Source organism: Sciurus carolinensis, chromosome 10 (genome assembly GCF_902686445.1).
Source record: "Sciurus carolinensis chromosome 10, mSciCar1.2, whole genome shotgun sequence".
In the NCBI taxonomy this organism is placed as follows: Eukaryota; Metazoa; Chordata; class Mammalia; order Rodentia; family Sciuridae; genus Sciurus; species Sciurus carolinensis.
In genome coordinates this window covers 39,585,453-39,608,318 of record NC_062222.1, presented here as the reverse complement: position 1 = coordinate 39,608,318, position 22,866 = coordinate 39,585,453, and the positions used below count along the sequence as shown (strand labels likewise).

General features: G+C 32.6%; 1 protein-coding gene across 1 annotated transcript; it reads right to left on the bottom strand.

The window, feature by feature from the left end:
* Positions 1–18,150: 18,150 nt before the first annotated feature.
* Positions 18,151–20,131, bottom strand: Tram1l1 (translocation associated membrane protein 1 like 1). Its single transcript, XM_047566891.1, has one exon. The coding sequence runs from the start codon at positions 19,976–19,978 to the stop codon at positions 18,860–18,862; it is 1,119 nt and encodes a 372-aa protein (XP_047422847.1). The 5' UTR covers positions 19,979–20,131; the 3' UTR covers positions 18,151–18,859.
* Positions 20,132–22,866: the final 2,735 nt, after the last annotated feature.

Genomic DNA, 22,866 nt, shown 5'->3' with positions numbered 1-22,866 from the left:
TAAAATCCTATCTTTTGATTCTTCTCACTCTGGTTTCAACTACTTTTCAAAGAGGATAAAGACAGTCCTATGCAGCAAAATTTGCCAAGGTCCTAAGGCCATTGGAGAATCCTGGGAACCTCTATCACCTTGAACATTAACAGAACCTGCTACATATGTATTTGAACTGCATTTTGTATGAAGAAGAGAGATTTCTTATTTTAATGAATGGGATTTGAGTATTTGAGAACCTTAATTGTTACTTGCCTTAATTTCTTCCAAATAGCATATTGTAGTATTAAATTCCAAGGAGTATGTGATAACTGACTGAATTTGTTTCTATTTGTACAATTTCCCTTATTTTGAGTAATTTTATTATACTTCGATTTTCTTAATTTTTTCTGTCAATTATTTCACATCATTTTTTTATTAGAAAAAAAACCTCTTGAGGCCATAAGTAAGATATGTAATTCCATAAAACTAAACCATATTATAAGTCTCATTCTCTGGAAACAAAAGCTTATGTCTTTAAATTTCATATATAAATATATTTCATGTCATGTTTCTTAACTTTACTTTTTTAATGAAATCCGTCATCATGTTTGGTCATTTCTTATCACTCTCATCTTCAATTTCCTTGTTCTGGCTTCTTCTGCTTCCATCTATACAAACTTCTAACCTGGGTCTATCTGATCACAAACATTTTCCATCTTCTGGGCTGCTGAGCTTTCCTGGAGAAAATTACATACTATGTCAAGTAGGGCAGATTTATAGTTTCCAATTTCAGTTGGACCTTTAAAATTGCTTGTCATTCCTTTCACTCAAACGGCTTTTCTGTTGATAGCCCTGACCTACAGAATGATGTGAACACAGATCTCCCTCCCATGGCATCTTGTATTTATTTCCCCGTGTCTAGAGGAACCTTTTGCACACATCAATTTGTGTTACCCTGGTCTTCCTCTTGTACTTCACCTTCCACTTGCCCTTACACACTTGCACATGGTTGCTTGTGGAAGCAGTCCACTGACAATTGCCATATGAAATATCAGCATCACTGCCAGGGATGTCGTTGAACAGGACTCTGAGTACTTCTGAATAGAAGATAATCCTCCCTCTTTTAATTTTCCAAAAAGGGAATATGATAATTTGGGAGAAAATGTTTTAAAATATTGAGTTTGCCAAAAATTAATGTTGTTTTCTGCTTGGAGAGAGTAATTAAAACCAGATAAAAGTAAAAATCAATAAGCATATCAAAAGGCATGAGTGTGGTAGATAATATAGCCATAGATCTGTCATTCATAAATTCATAGTAACAATCGATGACAGCTGTCAGTTAGAGCAAGAGTCCCCTCAAATTTTCCATGTAAGGTAAGATGAAACTCATTAAGAATGGTTACTAAGGAATAAAATTTTGGGTCATTAAAAAAGGGAGTTTGAGTTTTCTTTTTCATACTCGTTTTTTAATTATTTTGATTTCAATTTATTTGGATAATGAGTCAGTCCTGCCTTGAGTTTATAAATATTTAGACACTACAAGATCGTTAACGTATTCACAAAAAAGAAATCTTTGGCACTGGTTATTAATTTTTAAATTTACATATTTCAGTGAAGTCATCCTTAAGGATATTTGTAAGTATACAGAGTCAAAGAGAGTATTATAAGACAGAAGATTTTTACAATGGGGTTATATCTTAAACATGTGGAAAGAGTAGAGGCCATGGGGATCATGATGGCTGTTCCTACAAGGCCATGTTGCAGTCACAGAAGACATTGGTCTGAACTACAGAAGGAAATTGTTTTCAAAAATTTGCTTGGAAAAGGTCAAATTTCCAGTTATATGGGATATCATACTACACATGTCCCCATTTGCAATAGGAAAATGGGATTGCAAAGAATCTGAATAACTGTTGTGTTTGGTCACCAGAATTGTATCAGTATATGAGTACTCTTGTTTCTGTTTGTCATACCAAATGTAAGACCAATTATTGCAAATAGGGATCTGAAACTACTGAAGGAATAAGATTCTAAGAAAGAAATGTAGTACCTGACATGGTAATAATGTGAAATTTACTGACAATCTAGCACAGTACTTTCTATTTTTAGTACTTTCTATTTGCTACCTTAAGACATTATCACCCAAATTTTTTGTGACAATAAATAAATAATTTAATCATATGTCTAACTTAGCATCTTACCTTATGAAATAAGTTGAAATTTAAGGAATAATGAAATTTAAGGATATCATACTTCCTTCACTTCTTAATACAATGTAATATACTGAAAACAATATATTGAAATCTGAAATGCTTCTACCAAAAATTCTTTTTCATTAACTTGTCACATTTAAATGTCAAAACATTTTTATTAGGCTGATAATATGTTAGGAAAATATTAATTATGTCACTGTTCACTGTATATTAAAAAGTACTTGTTTTCTAGAAAATCAAAATATATTGTCACTTCAATTTTCTAAATACTTTTAGAAAAGCCCTTACTTTTGAATAAAAATAATCTACAAGAAGCAATGTACCAATGCTATTATGATATATTCATGGTGTATGCATGTACAAGTGTATGCAGTAGTGATACCCTACGTTCAAACACTTTCATCCAAATTGATGACTGATCATATTAACAGAAATTCTATATTCACAGAAACTTAATTTTCTTATTAAACACTGTTATGTTCTCTTCCTGAGTCAAGTGCAATATATTAAACTCCCCAAAATACTTTTTATTTATATTTGGTATAGTCAATATTGACAGAGGTGGAACAGTGATGCTTTCTTAAAATAATTCTATGTTCTGGGCAACAGATTTTTTTCAGCATTAAATAAGACAAATTCAGTTTCATGGCTGCTACCTCTTTTATTGTATGTAGACCTATGTTAAGATACTTTCAAAATGAAATGTCAAATCTAGAGTCTTTGTAAAATTGCCAACTGCTTCTTTATAACTAGTTTAGGCTAAAGGATTTCTGGTAGCAGAGATCCTTATACAAAGGCTAAAGGATTTCTGATAGCAGAGATCCTTATACAAAGGCCTCCTCAAAACCATATGACTTCCATGGGTAAGGGGTTAAGAAAGGGAATAGGATTAGAGGGATATGAGACAAGCTATTTGTTGTCAGGAAACTGAATTTCATACTCTTAATTATTCAAGGTACTTCAGGAACTTTTCTTGAAGATGAATCAATAATTCAAAAATTCCATTCAGAGTTAGGCATGAAAAGGCAAGTTAAACTCCTTCTGAGAAATAATTTCCATGAAAAATTGAGTCTTTGAACCTTAGGCTATAGCTGTGAGGGAAATTTTTATTCTGTTATTTTCAAGGGCAATATTTTATCTTAGTAGTTCTTCGCTGCTAATTTAATTTAATTTAATTTAATTTATGCTTTACTGCACACCCAACTACATAAGTGTTTGTGTGTGTGCGTGTGCATGTGTGTGTATGTGTGTGTGTGTGTGTGTGTGTTTAGCCAGAACACAGAAAGGAATTGGTAGCCAAGATGCTTTGGATCCAATTTTAGTTATTTTAAAAAACAAAAATGAACTAAAATCCCATCTTAGGTAACCATTTATTTATTAGGAAACTATTTATTTGGTACTCTAATCAAAATAAAACTAAATACAAATGCCTCCATTGATGTTATGATGATATTTCATTAGTCTAAATAAGGAAGTCTGTGGGATTACATATTTGAACCATTATCTCTTTAAAAACAGACACTCCTTCTCTGAACCTCAAATATAAGAACAGGTAGCACAAAAATGCACAGGAAGTTTATAAACTGATTCAACAGTGCAGTGTTGTGACATCTGCTGGTATCAGCACCACTGTCCAGCAGTAGGTGAGTGCTCAACAGTGCCAGCTGTGCCAGCTGTTCCTACTGTGCTCTGGAACCCCATTCACCTTTGCATTATGTCCTTGGGTACAAATTTTGAAGTCTAAAATTCCTTTTTCCTAATCGTCCGGCTTTCCTAGAAACAATGTGAGTTAATTAGTATAAAGTGTATCAAATTTTTCTTTTCTTCTTAAGTTAGATTCTTTCATTTGTGATGAAAGAAAATTGACACCAAGATAAATCATAAAGCTCTATTCATAGGATATGATGGTTTAAAGTCACAATATCTTCCAAGCTACCATGAAGTTTTCATGTAGATTGTCTGGATTTATTTTTTATTCCTTAATGTCTCTTTGGTCTAATATTAATATGGTCATACCCATTTCTGTTATTAGAATTTTTTTTCCTGACTTTCAGCATTTTTGAATCTTTATATTTTATGAGTTATTTAAAAATAATTTAAAGCAGTACATATTTTTCAATCTAATTCAATAATCTTTATCTGTTGCTAGAGAATTTAGACCATTTAATTTACTAATGATAATCTTAATTTTTTAATTAGAAAGCCCCATTTTATGCATTCTAGTCATTTAGCTTTATTTTCATTTTTGAATATTTTCTTTCACTTGAATATTTGAATGTTTTTAATTCCACTTTTACTTTTCTTTTGAATGAAGCATTGCTTTTGGAATTATTAACAAAGTTCTGTTGATAAATTCTCTGAAAATATCTCTGTTATGCCCACTGAATAATTTGTAGCCCAGTGCAAGAGTACACCTGGAAGTGTCCAGTGCTTGCTTCAGAAAAGATAAGACTATTGCTGCACAAAGTTCTGTGGTCCTAAGATGTATGGAGGAGACTTAGAAGAAAGCAGAGAATGGCTTATTATGAGTAGATCTCAAAAGTTCTATGGATCCCAAGACTATCAACCAGGGAGGGGCAGAGAGGAGATCCTCAAGACAAGAAATCAGTGTAGGAGTAAGTCTTGCTAAAAGTGATCTAAAAGTAATACTATTTCTCCATTAAAATTCTTATATTTCATATAGATTCTTAGATTGACAATTCTGTTATGCAGGCGGATTTTCATTAACCTTCTCGTCTCCATTCTCTCTGCTGAAAATCAGCTATTCTCTCAGTCTCTTTTCTGTTAATTTCTCCATTTGCTCTAGCAATTTTAAGACCTTCTCTTTGATTTTAATTTTTTATTTTCTAAATATGATATCACTAGAAAACTGTGTGTGTGTGTGTGTGTGTGTGTGTGTGTGTGTAATTGTATGAGATTTATAGATTGCTCAAATTGGTAGGATTAATGGTGTTTGCCATTTTCCAGTTCTGATCTTTTAAAATATGTTCTCTATACCACATTCTCTCTCTTTTCTTTCTGATCCTCTAATTAAACACAAGTAGAAATTCTCACTCTATTTTTTTATCTTTCCTACTGTTGTGCTATTATGGCATAGTTTTTTTTTTTTTTTTTTTTTTTTCCTGGCCTATCTACTGCACTGAATCTCTTTGCAAACATTTCAAAATTTTTATGTGTCAACTATGTCACTGTGCTTTCTACTTGATTATATAATTTTTTCTTTGAATTTTTAATTTCTATTCAAGTCTGCCTGGTGATATTTCACTTCCAGAGATATGTAGAAGATTGTGGTCATTCATGAAATATGCTAATCATAGTTTAAATTTCAGTGTTAAGTTTTCCAGTACTGTGAGTTTAACCCAGGGTCTCATGCACACTAGACAACGATTCTACCATAACAGGCTTTTGAAATTTATTTTTGAGACAAGTTCTTCTTAAGTTGCCAGCTTAACCTCAAACGTGCCATCCTCCTGCCTAGTCTATTTATATATATATGTATTTATCTGACACCTGCCTTCGTGTGGCTTGTTTAATTATTATTTGATTTATTGCCAGATGCTTAATTCTTTAAAATCATTTTGGAAATGATTTAAACAATTTTCTGAAAATTCAACAAATGGAGTTTTTTATATAAAGTCTAGGTAACATAATGTCTCAAATGCCTACTTCAGAACATATATTTTGTTGTATCACAGAAGAGAGTTTCCATGACTAGAACAAGTTGATTTTGTTGCTTTACTTCAGCATTCGTCTTGGTAAAGCCAATGGCAATTTATAGAAATACTGCTCAGTAATTTTAAGTGTTCTTTCCTAGGGCTTTTAATAAGTTCTTTCACATATCCATCCTTAGCAATGAACCTCCCTATATTTTCCTTCTACATATTAATTCTTCAAACTTTTGCCTAAAGTCTCACCTCACCAATAATCTATATGATAACTTTCCAAAATAAATCTATCTCTGAGCTCTTATCATGTCTAGATCTGCATATGCTACTGTCATTGTTAAACTCTATTTTAATTTATTTTTTTTTTATTGTAAACAAATGGGGTATGACTTGTTTCTCTGGTTGTACATGAAGTAGAGGCATACCATTTGTGTAATCATACATTTACATAGGGTAATGGTGTTTGATTCATTCTGTTATTTTTTCCTTCCCCCCACCCCTCCCACCATTAAACTCTATTTTAATGATTGTTGTTTTAATTGCATTTACATTTTAAAACATCCAAAACCTCACTTGATTTTAGTTCACAAACCTATTTCTTTTAATGTATTTTTTATATTTTATAAGATTTTTTATTTGTTCTTTTTAGTTACACATGACAGTAGAATGCATTTTGACATATTATGCATACATGGAGTATAAATTCCTATTATTGTGGTTGCACATGATATTGAGATTATAACTGTGGTGTGTTCATGAATGTATATGAGAAAATTATGTCAGATTCATTATCCTGTCATTCTTATTTCTACCCCTCCTCCCTTCCCTTCATTCCCCTTTGTCTAATCCAATGAACTTGTACTTCTCCCACTTCCATTTGTGTTAGCATCCACATATCAGAGAGAATATTTGCTTTTGATTTATTGGGATTGGCTTATTTCACTTAGTATTACAGCCTCAAGTTCCAACCATTTACAAGCAAATGCCATAATTTCATTCTTTATGGCTGAGAATATGCCATTGTGTATATATACTATATTTTTTTATCCATTCATCTGTTGAAGGGCATCTAGGTTGGTTCCACAGTTTAGCTATTGTGAATTGAGCTGCTATAAACATTGATGTAGCCATATCACTATAGTATGCTGATTTTAAGTCCTTTGGGTATATACCGAGGAGTGGGATAACTGGGTCAAATGGTGGTTCCATTCCATATTTTATGAAGAATCTCCATACTGCTTTCCATAGCAATTGTACCAATTTGCAGTCCTACTAGCAATGTATAAGTGAACATTTTACCCCACATTCTGGCCAACATCTATTGGTACTTGTATTCCTGATAACTGCCCTTATGACTGGAGTGAGATGAAATTTGTGTAGTTTTAATTTGCATTTCTTTAATTCTAGAGATGTTGAACATTAATTCACATATTTGTCAACAGATCATATTTCTTCTTCAATGAAGTGCCTATTCAGTTCATTTGCCTATTATTGATCTGTCTACTTGATTTTGTGGTGTTAAGTTTTTTGAGTTCTTTATATATCCTGGAGATTAGTGCTTTTTCTCCTATTCTGTAGACTCTCCGTTCACATTCTCTATTGCTTCCTTTGCTGTGAAGAAACGTTTCCATTTGATACCTCCCATTTATTGATCCTTGATTTTATTTCTTTTGCTTTAGGAATCTTATTGAGGAATTTGTTTCCTAAGCTGACATGATGGAGATTTGAGACTACTTTTTCTCCTAATGACTAGATCCTTGATTCACTTTGAGTTTTATGCAGGGTGAGATATACAGATTTAATTTCATTTTGCTACATATGGATTTCCAGTTTTCCCAGCACCATTTGTTCAAGAGACTATCTTTTCTCCAATGAATGTTTATAGAGCCTTTGTCTAGTATGAGATAATGAAACTAGCATCACTCTGATACCAAAATCAGAAAAAGACACATTAACAAAAGAAAATTCAGACCAATATCCCTGATGAACATAGATACAAAATTTCTCAACAAAATTCTGCCAAATCACATACAAAAACATATTAAAATGATAATGCACCATGATCAATTAGGGTTCATACCAACCTTGGTTGGTTCAACATACAGAAATCAAAAATATAATTCATCCCATCAATAGACTTAAAGACAAGAATCACAATTCCCTCAATAGATGCAGAAAAAGCTTTTGACAAAATACAGCATCCATTCATGTTCAAAACACTAGAAAAACTAGGGATAGCAGGAACATACCTCGACATTGTAAAAGCTACATTTTAAACCCAAGGCCAACATCATTCTAAATAGAGGAGAATTTAAAGCATTCTCTTTAAAGTATTTTTAACTACTAATTTGCCCAAGCTTGATTTAAAGGTCATGTCCTCCACATCCATTTTCTTCATTATACATATCAGGAAGCTCCACATTCCTTTGAGACTTTACTGTTGGTCACTTTTGAACCTGTACTCTTCATTCTTCTTATTACTTCAAGATACAGTAAAATAATTCCTTTTCCTTTGTTCTATGAATGGCCTTTGAATTGACTAACGTTTCACCCTCTCAAACTCATTCCCAAAATTTCTACATTAAATAAAACTTCATCATGTCAATATATTTGCAAAATATCTCAATGAATACTTACTCATCTTAGATGAAGTATAAACATTTAAGTATGACAAATTCTTCCTTCCCTCCCTCATTTATGATCTATATTTAAACAATATTTTAGTATTCAAGAAAATGTCCGTACTTGTGTCCTATATGTGGGCTCTTCTGTGTATGAAGCAAGTGTATGTATACATTGTTTAAACCGTCCAACTCCTATGTCTCCTATAGTTCTCATGATAGTAACTAGGTTTTTTTAAAAAAAAATTGTTTTGCTTTTGAAGTGCTAAGGATGACACCCAGGAGCTTGCTCATGCTAGGTAAGCCCTCTACCACTAAGCTATACCCCCAGCTCAATTTCTTAGAAAATTATTTCCTTAAACTACTAACATTAGCATATTTTCTCCCACAGCATGAATAAAAATCCCAATCACATTTCTTATCATAGCATATTCTATATGCTGGAAAACTAGTCTCTCTCCTCTAAGACTGTCAGTACAGGCCTCGCTTTTAACTGGAGGCCTAAACAGCATGGGACTCAGGCAGCATCAAGTAACATTTGCTGAATTGAGAGTTTATTGTCTGTTAATTTCAAACATAATCAATAAAATATAAGATTTAAGTATTGGTTTTAGCAGGTTATCTTATTATATGCCATGGAATTTAAAGCATATAATGAACCATAAGATTTCTGTTCTCAAGTAGTTTGTAGTCTAATTGGCCATAAAAGAGCCAAGTCCATTAAAAATAATGAACAATAAGCTGTTTACTATTGCTCATATTTCTTACACAGAATAATTTCCAAAGGAGATCATTGGAGCATTTATTCTAATAATTCTTAGGCATTCTATAATACCTTTCTCTTGTTAACTATAATGATATCCTACTCTGCCTGAAAACAGTGCCATTTCCATGATAAGAATGGGCTTATCTAGTTTAAAAATTAAACAAACATTTTATCAGCAGATACTTTCAGTTCCACAAGTTTTTAGATTATGTTCCTCATATGTTTACAGTTTAATGAGGGAGAGAGTGTTGCAAACACATAGTTTAAAACAGTAAAACAATTGAAATAATGGACATAATCATAGTATGACACTATACATCAGTACTAGGTTGATTAAATATGAAGGTTTGGGAAAATTGATATTTAAATAATTTTGGAGCACCTCATGATTAATATAAATGAAAAAATAATTTTTCCAGTAATTCCATTTAAATTTAGTGTTTTTCTGATGTCTCTATACATATAAAATGTGTAACCTCTCTAATATATTAATTGTTATTGATGGTGAATAATCTCATTCCATGATTCTTTATATATAGATTAATTTGAAAATAGAAGGAAGACCAGTGAAGTAGAAGAAGGGAATTTAGGGGCAAGGAGGAGATATGGGAAAAAGGAAGAACTGCAGAATGAAATTGGCCAAATTTTGCTACATACATACATGAATATACCACAATGAATTCCACCTTTATGCATATCTTTAAAGCACCAAATAAAAATAATAAACAAAGAGAAGGAAGACAACTAGAGTAGAGGAAGGGAAATGGGGGAGGGAGAATGGAAAGTAAAGAGGAAAAACTGGGTCTGAAATGGAGCAAATTACATTCAATGCTTGTATCATTATGATAAAATGAACTCTGCTATTATGTATAACTATAATGCACTAATAAATGTTAAAATATTTACTCAGATCTTATATAATAGGATTTGTTATTTTTCTCTTCTTTCAATATTTGTGAACTATATAACGATGGGAAAAAACAGTAATTAAAAATGTGGTATTAGTCATTCTCCACACCTGCCTGCAGGCATTAAGAAGGTTAGTATTTTCTTCTTCTTTACAATCTTGTAAGCAAATATGAATAAACAACATTTCCCTTAGGAAGAAAATGAGTCTGAGAATTTCACAACATGCACATTGCTGGCCAGCAGCACTGCATGCTTGAAATGCAGTTGAAGGAGTGGGAGGTCATCCTGGTAACACTGCCCCAATGAAGAAAGTGTTGGCACTTGGCTGTTGATTTCCATGCCAGAACTGTTCCTTCTTAAACCCAGAATGGTTTCTTTTCTCCAAATTCCAAAGCTAGGATCAAACATATTTCTTTAATAATGTCACATTTAAGAGTAACTCAGACATGGGGACTACTGGACAGCTTGGTTACTCAGGGAAAATAACATAAGAATACTTCTAAATTCAAAATGTAATCACAGATATGCATTTCATCCGAAGAGCATTGTCAACAATTTTCAATACTATATTAAAGTCAGCATATGTTTTGGTAAATTAAAGCTTTGGTAATTTTCAAAATTGTTTCCCTGTAATATATACTATTGAATTGTCTTTTTTATGATACATATATATATATATACCAGATAAAATATGTACAGGTCCCTTCAAGCACATCGTCTTCTTTATTTTGAATAACTAGTCACAGCTCTGCTGAAGTCAGGAAATGAAGCATGCACCAGAACTGCTCACTCCAACCCTGCTATTGAACTCCTTGTAGAAGCTAATGCATGTTCCACCAATATATTTCTGGTCAAAGTTACTTGACTCTAGGTCCTTCCAGGTAGCTTCTGGATATTGCACCACACCTGATTCTCAAAATGCAAGTGCTACCACACCATAAACTGTCCCTAGGCTTATTATTCATTATTGTGTCTCCATTGTTTGCCACGAGTTCTGGAATATACAAGCACCCAACAAATATTTTAGGAATTTAGCTTAATTTACTCAAACTGTTGAGATCCACTTTATGATGAAAGTAAATAAATGACAACTGTGTCTTTTTTAATGCTATTTTACAAGGACAAAAGAGTAGAATTTTAGACCTGAAGGGGTTATTAGGACAGAATCTTACTATCACCAAGTTGGAACAAGTTTATGAAATAACCTTACTATTTTACATATAGTGACTCTTCCTGTAGACCCCAATGAACTCTTTACCAATTATTTAAAAAATCTTCCCAAAGGAGCTTTAAGGTCTTCACTTGCTGATTGTTTTTTTAAATCATCTTTCACAACCTTTTCTCCCATTTTCTGGTGAGTAATACAATTTTATCAAACTGTATACTTGTGAAATTCAACTGTTTATAAATTTTATATTATTTTATTTATTTTATCATGCATATGATAGAGATGCAACTTTCAACTACTTTTAAATGGAGAAAATCATTCAAAATGTTTCATTATTAATAGACATTAATATTAAAATCTCCATCTTCCAATGTATAAAAATCAAACATTCTAAGGAGTGTAAATGAATCTCAAAATCATTTTAACAGTTTTACTATTATTAGCATTAATAATGTGGATAATTATATTGATTAAAAACATCAGCAAGGTTTTTTTTCCTTTTTATCTTTTAATTGTCATTAATTTTGTTTAGTTCCCACAGTAAAGATAATTAGAGTGAAAAAATAGAAATGTTAATTTAAAAGAAAAGTTATTATTTTCTCAGAAATTACTGTTGTCTTTGAAATTCATTGTATGATAGGAATGCTTTGAAAAGTTGGAATGGATGAAAAAAAAACTAAAAGGCAACTTAAAGCAAGATATCTGTGTATTATAACTAGAGGGATTACTTTCAAATATCATTTCAACCATCTGCATGTAGTATTTTCTGGAATTTAACTTGCTGGCAATTTTTTAATGAGGTATCTGCTTTCCCCTTCTAACAGTGGTAGATTTAGTTACAGTTTTTGGCTGTGCTCTCCACAGGTTAGATAAAACATTTTAAAATTTGTCGTAGGTATTATAATAATATGAAGAGCTAAACAAAGACAATTTTGTCTTGTAGAGTTGTACTCTTTACACTGTAATATAGATTTTTATTGGTAGTATTAGAATAAATTTCACTTAATTTCCTCTATAGTATATTTTAATTTCTAAATTAAAATGTGATGATAAAATATAAACCATCAGCAGTAATTTTGTGGTTAAAGTTTATGTAGGAGTTCTGAGTATAACTGCTTGGGCTAAAACAGTTTCCAGTTATGTTTGTAGATTTTATGTAGTTGCCAAAATTTCTCTGAATAAATGGTCTAACTGCACAAACAATGTAAAATGACTAAGTTTATGTGATGCTACAACTGAGTTAAAAACTTAAGACTCTAATATCTTACAATGTTACACATTTACTGTTAGAGGAATGGTCCCTCACACGCATTATAAGAAAAGATCTAGGAGAACTCATAAGCATTTAGAGTACTAGACTTTGAGAAGTGTAGAATATGAGTTTTATCTAGTTGGATACATTATATATTCACATATTTTTGAAAAGTTTTAATAGGAGCTTGTTGTTCTTTGAGGATAATTACTCTCTCCTGGCACTCATACGTTCTTTGACTGACAGAGAAAGACTTTCTCACAACAATGCATACAGATTTAAATATTTGTCAATTCATTAGTCAAACAGAGAAGACTATAGCAAATCCTTAGTTTAATGTCTTTCCTGTTTGAATAGATTTTATCTGTACTTTTTGGGGAAAATAATCCTCTGCAAAAAAGGGGCTATTAATGCCACCATTTCAAATCTTTTATACTATTAATTCTGCTTGGATTTTTATGGTATTTTGACTCACAATAAAACATAATAAAACAATACAAGATGAATGAAAACACACACATATATAAATACAATCTGTTGTGTTTAAATGTTTCACAAAGGAAGCTGTGTAACAATATTTATTTCAAAAATGCTCTTTTCAAATCAGGAATTCATATTATCTACCCATTTCTTGAGTGGACTTATGCAATGTGACCTTGCGCTACAATTTTCTTCCATCTCTTCTATGTCACTTCATCTCTTCTTCAGAGTGCAAATATACAATATTACCTCATCTCCACTATCCTAAAATCAATTACAATAATAACAAAACAAAGTCTTTTGCTACACCCTCCTCTTTGTTTATTATACAAGGGAATGCATATATACAGGCCTCTTTTATATTTTTTTGCTCCACTTTTACACAGATAACTATAGAGACATATTTGTAATATCATATGACATATCCTAACACTGTATTCTTCCCTCAACCCATTCAAATTCACTATACTTGAATTTTTTATTGTGTCTTACCTGGACATGGGGGAAAAATTAATGTCATACATTTTTATAGTGCTTAAAAATTTACAAGGTAGGGATGTGTAAATAGATTGAGCACAAGGGAATTTTAGAGTAGTGAGACAATGTCATGTTATTACCATAATAGATACATGTCATTATATATTTGCCAAAACCCATAGACTATATAACACTGCAAGTAAACTGTAATATAAACTATGGACTTAGGTGATAATGATGGTCAATGTAGATTTACTGATTGATCAAGAACTGTATCATGTGCACATTTTATTTCAACATTCTTGTTAAAAGTCCAGGAAGTTGTGGGAGGCATTAGGTATTTGTGAAAACACATTGTACTGGCCCCTAATTTTCACTATGATCATAAACTTCCCTAAAAACAAATTCCACTAAAAATAAACAAATATATAAGAAAAAAATCTATAAATATGTGTACATATGTGATCAGGTATATATGTATACATAAAGAGAGTCACATATGTACTATGTATTAAATGGTATGTTAAATGAGAGACTATGCATGTATGGAATACACATCAATACATGAAAAATCTCATACACACACACACAAGTTCACAAGCAAACTGACACTGTAAATGTATACATGATTAAGCCTCGTGGTGATTTTTTCAGAAAGATAAATATCTGTATTGCTTTAGTGCTTTGCAATTTCTTAGAATGCTTCAGTCTCTTCCTAAGTTCACAGGGCTCTGGGACCACAGCAGGGATTGACCCTGACATCTGTCATTATTATTTATAATCATATAATGAGCTTTCTCTGCTGAATTTATATCAATGTAGCCGGAAATATCTTTCAAAGATGTAAAGCTTACAAACTATACTTCAATATTTGCACCAATAACTATGTCAGTTTGGTATTTATTGGTTTTGAGGGCTGAGGTAAGAAGACAGCAGTTTTTTATAATTAAGTAAGTAGTAAAAGCTATAAGAGTGAATGTATTGTAGTTTAGGGGAAATCCCTGTTGGGTAATTGTTCTCAAAATTTCCTGAACCATAATATTCTGTACACTGACATGATTTGATATGGTGTACAAATTGAGAACTTTTTTTTTTTTGGTACCAGGAATTAAACCCAGGGGTGCTCAATCACTAAGGCACATCCCCAGCCCTTTTTACTTTTTATTTTGAAGACAATGTGTTGCTAAGTTGTTTGGGACCTCACTAAGTTGCTGAGGCTGGCTTTTAACTTACAATCCTTCTGCCTCACCCTCCAAACCACTACTACTACAGTTGCATGCCACCCATCCAGCAAATTGAGCACTTTTTTTTTTTTTTTTTTTTTTTTTTAATTTAGGGACTCGCCTTTTTTTAAAAATTGGAATTTTGCCTGAATTTTTGAGTGCCTACATCCCTATCAGTGACACTAGTCACTTCCAAACTGGCTAAAAAATATACATATCATCACTGTGCAGGTAATATAACCCTTTTCACTTTTAAATTCAAGAGAACCTTTAATCATTTATCACATCCTACAATATGCCCAGCTATGTAAATATCCCTTCCAGTAGTCAGTTATACATCAAAGCATTTCTGAGATATGAAAATGAAAAAAATTAGATGGCATAAGGCTTTAGCACAAAACACAAATGATATCACCCATCAGAAGGGAGGAAAATGCAGGTAATAACCTCAGGAGATTTCTTAATGGCTGAATTTTTCCACATTTATTGGATCTTAAAACTACCAAGTGGTACTGGAACTAAAAATAACTTCCTTATAGGGATTTAAATTGCAAAATAGAGGCAATTTATTGACTGTAAAATCATAAATTCCAATTTAAGATTTCAGAAATGTATGTTTTTTTTTTATATGAAGGATTTGTGATAATTTTTCTACATAATTGAGAGTCACTGATAAGTACTATTCTGTTCCATGAAGTGTGGGTAGTTTTACATAGGATGTAGATTGGACTGAAAGATGGTAGGGTGAAAAAATATCCTCTATTTCCAGAGAAATTCAGGAGGTCAAAGTATGAAATCTCTGATCATCGTGTCAGACATCACAAAGATCTATTACCTCTATCTACTCACCAACACTGTCTGTCCTATTCAGACAGGCAAGTCACTTATTTGTCTCCAGGTTACAAAAATCGCTCCCACAGTGTAAGGACCCAAGTTCCTGCCCACTCCACATACAACCTTCTAAGCATCCCCCAAGAACTCCTAAGAAACTTGTGACATTTAGTGTTTCTAAAGCCTTGATAAGAAATATTTTGTTACTCTATGTAAATTATTCTCAATTTAGTTGCATAAGAAGTTAAAACTAGTACAAATTTTGCCAAATTAAAAGGCTACTGATGTCGTAAATAATCTTCTTGAGTCTATTCCAACAATAGATTGCAGTGACTTTTAACAGTTCTCCTACATATAAATACTGATTAAAGGTAAATGAAGGAATATGTTACAAAATTAGTTTCCTTATTGAAATGAAACAGGTTATGGTAATCACTAAGGAACAGCAAGGCCTAATGTTTGTCCTTTACAAGATATGTAGATTGACACATTCATAGTATCTGTAAGGAAAATAAAATACACAATTAAATTCTAGTAGAATTATGTTTTGAAAATTAATACTACTTTGAATCCATCCTACAATACCTATGCCTGCAATCTTATATAAGGAGTAAAGTCATTGAAGTTAATAAATCAAGTGTAAAACTTTGAAGTATCAGACATATCTTTATTACTATTGCAATCTTTGGTGATTAATCAGTTATTTGAGATTTCATGAGGTTAACTAATGCTGGTTTTAATAATGCCTTGAATGATAATGGGAAGGTATGTTTTCATTTGGTCCACTGTGACAATAAGCCAATTATCAAAAAGAGATTATTATGGCATGAGTTTTTGATAATTTTTTTAAAAAGACAGACTTAATTTGTATTCTGCTGAATGCCATTTGTAATGTGGATTTTTATAATTTGGAATGTATTTATATTTTGACAATATTCATTGAACTTAGGAATAGCTGAGATGCACCTAGCACATCCTTCTTCATTTATCCTCCTGAATAATTGCTACTTGAGACCAAAAAAAAAAAAAAAAAACCCACCACCATCAAAAATTTTTGCCTTTTTTCACTGATGAAGCATATAACTCCTTTATCAAGTGGGCCGCTAAAGGTTAAGTCTAAGTCATTGCTCTGGGGAATTTAAGAAATCTGTTTTTTTTATTTTCTCTTTGTCAGAATGTTGCAGATATAAAACCTAGAATAATTATAGTTGTTTGCTGCCATGCAGAAAGTTAATCTGAGAGGGACTGAACCAAGAAAAATTCAAGGCTCTAATTATATTTACTGCCAAACCAAAACAAACTCTTGACATTTTCAGTCATGTAAGACAATAACTGTCCTGAAGTCTTTGGCCAATTTGAGTTAGGGCTCCACTTACTTGAAAGTGAAGTATCTAACAGATACTAGGAGTGGGGCTGCAAGTAACAGGCTAGAATTTCTTAATAGTGAGGGATATGATATAAAATACTGTAGTTCTCTATGATGTAAGAAACTGGAAATCTGATTTGTAATTGTGCAACAGTTGGTTGAAATGTGAATTATATAACTTTGAACCTCAGAGTATATGCTAAGAATAAATTAAGAATATAGTGTTAGGCAATGGACAAAAAAAAGTGTAGATTGATGAATTTTTAGCCAACAAAGAAGAAATTTTGTTTTGTTACTTACCTCTGAAAGTAGACAGAATAGAAACTTTTGAAGAATGGTTCTTCTATCTGTGGTCTGTGATATGAGTATACTAAGTTTAATTTTCAGGAACTCCACCAGTTGAAAAAGTTGAATTACTTACAATAGATTTAAGTGAGGGCTATCAAAAGCAGAGATGAGAAACAGAGTAGGAGAAATTGGAAATATATGTTCATACTCCAGCATATTTTAAAGTACTAGTTCTTAAAAATATATAAAGATTCACAATATGGACATGTAATCAAAATGAGAATTAAAGGAAGGCCAATATAAACATTCACCCCCCCTAAAGTCTATTATTTCTATTGGCTTCTGTTAAGATATGATATATATAAAGTCTCCAAAACATGTCCTACACATATAAATGGTTCCTGCTAAAAGAAGAAATTAAGCTATAATTGAAACACTTTAATTTTACTTATTTATTTTTGCAGTACTGGAAATTGAACCCAGTGGTGGGTGCTCTACCACTAAGCTATAGTCCCATTTAATTTGTTTAATTTTGAGACTGTATCATGCTAAGTAGCCAGGTCAATTTAAAGTCCTAAAAACTTCTGATCCTCATGCAGAAGTCCTCAAACTTTTGAGTCTCCTGCTTCAGTCTCTCTAGTAAATTATAACATTATTTAAAAAAAAAACAAACTTTCATTAAATAATTTATCCTCCTGATTTTCAAATTATTTAAAGTTCTATGCATTAAATGTTTGCCAAATGTAATTACTTGGCATTCTTTTTATTTATTTAAATCAAGCATTATTATTCAAAATGGTTTATGAATTTTGAATTCATGTGAAACTTATGAACTTTTATTAAATCATTATTAAGAAACATCAAAAAATGACTAAGTCTTATTTATTTTCTTCAGTAATTTTTAATTTTATGAGTTCCCATTTACAAGTGTTAAAAATGGACAGGAATGATTTTACCTCTTAAGTAATATTTTATATTGATTAAAGATATTTTGATTCAATATATATGGCAATAAATCTCCATATATGTTATCTATTAGTATTTGGATTCTTCAATGGGGATACAGCATTAACAATCACTCCCTATAAAATAAAATACATGACTATTTTGGTGGTTTTACAAATCTTGTCTCAATTGTAAATTCTAAACAACAACAAAAAAATTAGAAAACACTAATTTAATTTCCATCTTGATAGAATTTTCCATTTTCTAGTGAAAGAGAATATTAAAAATATGACCTTGCTATAACAATCCACCTTGTTAATACCATAGAAGATTGATGGGAACAAGAAATTGTTATCACTTATATGAGGAATTTTATAGTTAACTCCACAAATCATTAGGAAAATGTTCTAGGCAAAAAATCAAAAATCAAATACCATAGTTATCCCTCAACTTTTTTGTCACTATTTTGATGTTAAGTAGCTTAGTTTAACCAAAATGGTTACTTTTCTACTCATGATAATCATCCTCCCCTCCAATTACTTAAAATATACATTAAACAGTACAATAGCAATCAAAGAGCACAAAGTATTTTGAAGAACAGAAAAAATCTCTAGCACAGAGAGAGATCTCATAGTAAAGAGCAGATTCCTTTGGAGATATTCATCAATTAGCTTATAATTCATTATGAAGTTTTCTCTTTCCTCTTTGGAGGGGCATCTACTCGATTTGAAGTCTCCACTCCATTTTCTGTTCCTTTTCTAGAAGAACGGCCTTTAGTCATCGATTTTTTCTTCTTCAGACATGAGGCCTGAAGATTAGAATCTTCTATCCACCTCTGAAGCCAGACTGTAATTAAGGTCCATGTTATATATGCTTGGATTGTGCAACTGGACGACAGAACAGCAATTTCAGCGGCCAACACATTTACGTTTCCACTAATGGCATCTGCATCTCCATCCCGAGAATGGGACACAGCCAAGTGCAGACCAACAGTGACTACTGAAACAATTAAAGTCGTGAGTCGCCCCAAAATAAACACAATGGTCCACAGAGAAACCCCTTTCTGGTACTTTTCATCACTAAAATAAAACAGGCCGCACATGTGGGAAAGTAATTCAACAAAATAATGCAGCACCAGAAGAAGAAGTCCCAGATGATTCAAGTACAAAAGATATGCTCCAGTGATGTGAAAGAGGTGAAGACCAATGTAGATAAGTTGACTAGGGATATCTTGTTTTCTGATTTTCTGGAAGTAGAGTTCCGGAAAACCATGAAACCAGTAAGCCAACTGTGATATGTAGAAAAACTTCATTTGAAATGTCATCTTGTTATGGGAATGAGTCCTCCACAGGAGAGTTGGGTCTGACAGGCAGTTTTCAGACATTAGAATGATTGTGCCCCAAATACAAGAAACAATGTAGAATACACTAAACTGACCCGATTCATTAAATTTGTTTTGTTTCGCTTTGGTGAACTGCATTCTCCTGCTAATTTTATCCAATACATACTCCTGAATTGTGGCGTGAATAATGATTACCACCAGCATGTAGAAGAATACCGTGGCCAAATCTTTGACACCATAATAATAAAGGGTCTTTGATCCTGTAGCCAGTTCTTCTGCAGGGACGATAACACTGTGCTGAAGAGTAAGAAAAACGATAGACACTTCTGCTGTTCCCTCGAACATAAGCCCCAGCACGAAGAACATCCCCACACAGGAGACGATGTCCGCATGATTCTGCAGGATGAATTCTTGGCTCAGCACCGGGGGGTTCTTGGTGCTCTTCTTACGGAGCCCCATGGTGGCGCTTCCCGGATACTCACCGCCGAGCCGCAGCTGCCTCCCTCTGGCTGCTCCTCACAACGCCGCTGCAGCAGCTCCGGGGGCTCCACTCCCCATGCCGGAGCCAGCCCAGGGTCGCCGCGGCCGCCCGGAAAAAAAATAAATCAAAGGCTGGGGCCGAGCGGGGCCGAGCATGCGCACCAGGGGGACGGCGGAGGCAGGGAAGGAAATCGAGCGCCGCGCCCCTACCCGGCGCCAGGCCGGGGCTGAGAGCGAGGATCCTTCTCGCTGATCGCCGCTCTTCACATCCACGGCCTCCGCCCAGATGTGCCTCGGTGCTTTTTTTCAGGGACATCTTCGCTATAAACACGATAACATGGATAGAGCTCTAGCTGTGATTTATCAGATTGTAAATCATAACCACAGTGTCGTCGTCGTCATCGTCCTCCTCCTCCTCACCTCTCTGCCAACTCTCATAGTGCTCACTGTATACCAGTGGTCATGCCAAGCACTTTATTTATACTTACAAATTTAACCTCCCTAGAAAGGCAGCAAAGTAGATACTGATAGACCCTTCCCCACCCACCACCACTTTTTATTTGTTTGTTTTTGATTTTGAAAGACAGGAAACTGAAGACCCAGGAAGGTTAGGTTATTAACACACCGCCCATCACACTCCTAGTTAATATTAATAGCCAAAATTTAAATCTAGTCTGACTCCAGAACATGTACTTCTCACTACTGTGCTTTTAAATCAGTCATACGTAGAAATACTGGATCAACAACAAAACATGTTAGAAATGGTTCTGTTAGCATTAATCGTAACTGTGGCAATAATACCAAGTTAGTAATTGTATTTTCAAAGACCCGGTGGCAGCTGGAAGCAGGGTACTATTTACCAATTCATGGCTACAAACATCAAAACCAAATTTCTCCAATCTTGTGTTTCATCAGTATTTTTTCCCTATATTTAGTTTTGCTAAAATTTACATTTCAAAACAGCTGCTTTCTCTATTCAAATTTCACATCTGTCTTCGAATTTCTCTTTTAGAAGTGATTTTAGTGTTTCTTTGGTGTCTCATGAGATCAGTCATTAAAGATAGAGTGAAGATTTGAAGTTTGGAATACACATTTCAGGAGAAAAGGTGCTATAAGACTAAAAGAATAAAACACAGATTATATTTAGATTACCTAATTTATCATTGCCTTTTTTCATTGTCTCTCTGTAAATCATAAACTAATAATAGATGCTATCCAGTTTATGTAATTACTTTTATGATATTAAACAGAATATTCTGATCTAAATATTCTGATCAATGTCTGCATTCTCTAGGATAGCCAAAAACTAGTACATGAAATTTGCTCTGGGAAGTATTCCTCAGTTAAGGAAAATACCTGTATGTTTTTCCACAGCAAGGATTCCCTTTTTTTCGAAGTATTCCCCATTGGATATTTTCGCTGTATTTAAGGGTAAAAAATTAAAAATTTTTTAAAACTGTAAGGTTAACTAAATTACTGAAAAATTATAAAGAGGTACAAAAATTAGTGTACCAAAAAAAAAAATTAAACTTATTGAAGGAAATCTGTAGGAAAGCAATCTAAGACAAAAGCAGTGTCTTGTAGGAATGTCCAGAACTTTACACAAGAAAGTACGTATTTACCTGTTTCAGACTAATGATAAATTTAAATTTAGAGTTAATAAGTCTTTTTATAAGTATAAAGATGATGACTGATCATTTGGTGGCAGACCAACCAAACATAAAAAACACATGCAATTCCTTAATTCAGACTTTGTTTTATATTTGTTTTTGTCACTATTTGATAGGCTTCCCACCATATTTGTGCCAATATCATTGATTTTTTTTTTTTTTACACGAAGGAAGAAAAGCACATATCGAAATGAACAGAACAAATATTTATACATTGATATGTTATTTTATTATTATTAAATGCTTTTCTTTAAAAGCATTTATGGGAAAGTTTTAATTGTCTATTGACTTAATAAAAGATAAAAATTAAATATTTCCCACTGTGTCCTCATTCTTTAATTGTATTTCAAAAATAACTTCTTTCATCATACTATCTTTCACTTCTTTGAGCTTGTAACATCAAGTGATTCTCTGTATTCTGAATTTTTAATTTAAAATTTACATTAGATAGAGTCAGTATTTGAATTTAAGATGTAGTTTTCACACATACATAATTATAAAAATTATAAATCGTCAAATTTCTAAAATCATTGGACTCTACAGGTACTTTAGTAATATTACATAATATTTTGCATGATATCAGTGATTTTATTGGCATTTTATTTGACAAAGAACAAAATGTATGTAACTGTAATTTTAAAAATTGTGATGATGCTATGATTATTATATCATTTAATACTTAATGCAGTATTCCTCCTTTATACATAGCCCTGTGCCTGTAGTACACATAATTATTGAAATTAATATGGTGATTTATACATCTATGAGGGAGTGACTGTGATTGAACCTCTACTCCTTTGTAACTAAAAACTACAAAAAAATTTGTGAAATACATCTTTTTTCTGATATTGCAATTCACATAGCATTAAAACTTTCTCCTAGAGAGAAGGGAGACAAGGGAGGCAAGTTTGGTCTTCCTTTTCCACAACTGTTCTAATTTTCTGCCTGCAAGCATTTTCCAGATCATCGTGCAAGGAGACAAAATCTAGAAAATTCAGGAGATCTTGTTGAGACATAGTAGTTAAGAGAAGCTGGGTCACCAAAATTTGCAAGGCAAAGTACTTCTGCAGAGAGAGGTGGTAAATAAGCTCCCAAAATTTGCATAAATGATCCCTAGAATCTACTACTAATATTGTCTTATATGCAAAACGATAAAATACATGCCACCAAAAACAGAATAAGAGAGACCTTGTAAGT

Bases quoted from the DNA above. Each gene is read 5' to 3' on its own strand.
- Tram1l1 (XM_047566891.1), bottom strand. From the start codon at position 19,978: ATGGGGCTCCGTAAGAAGAGCACCAAGAACCCCCCGGTGCTGAGCCAA.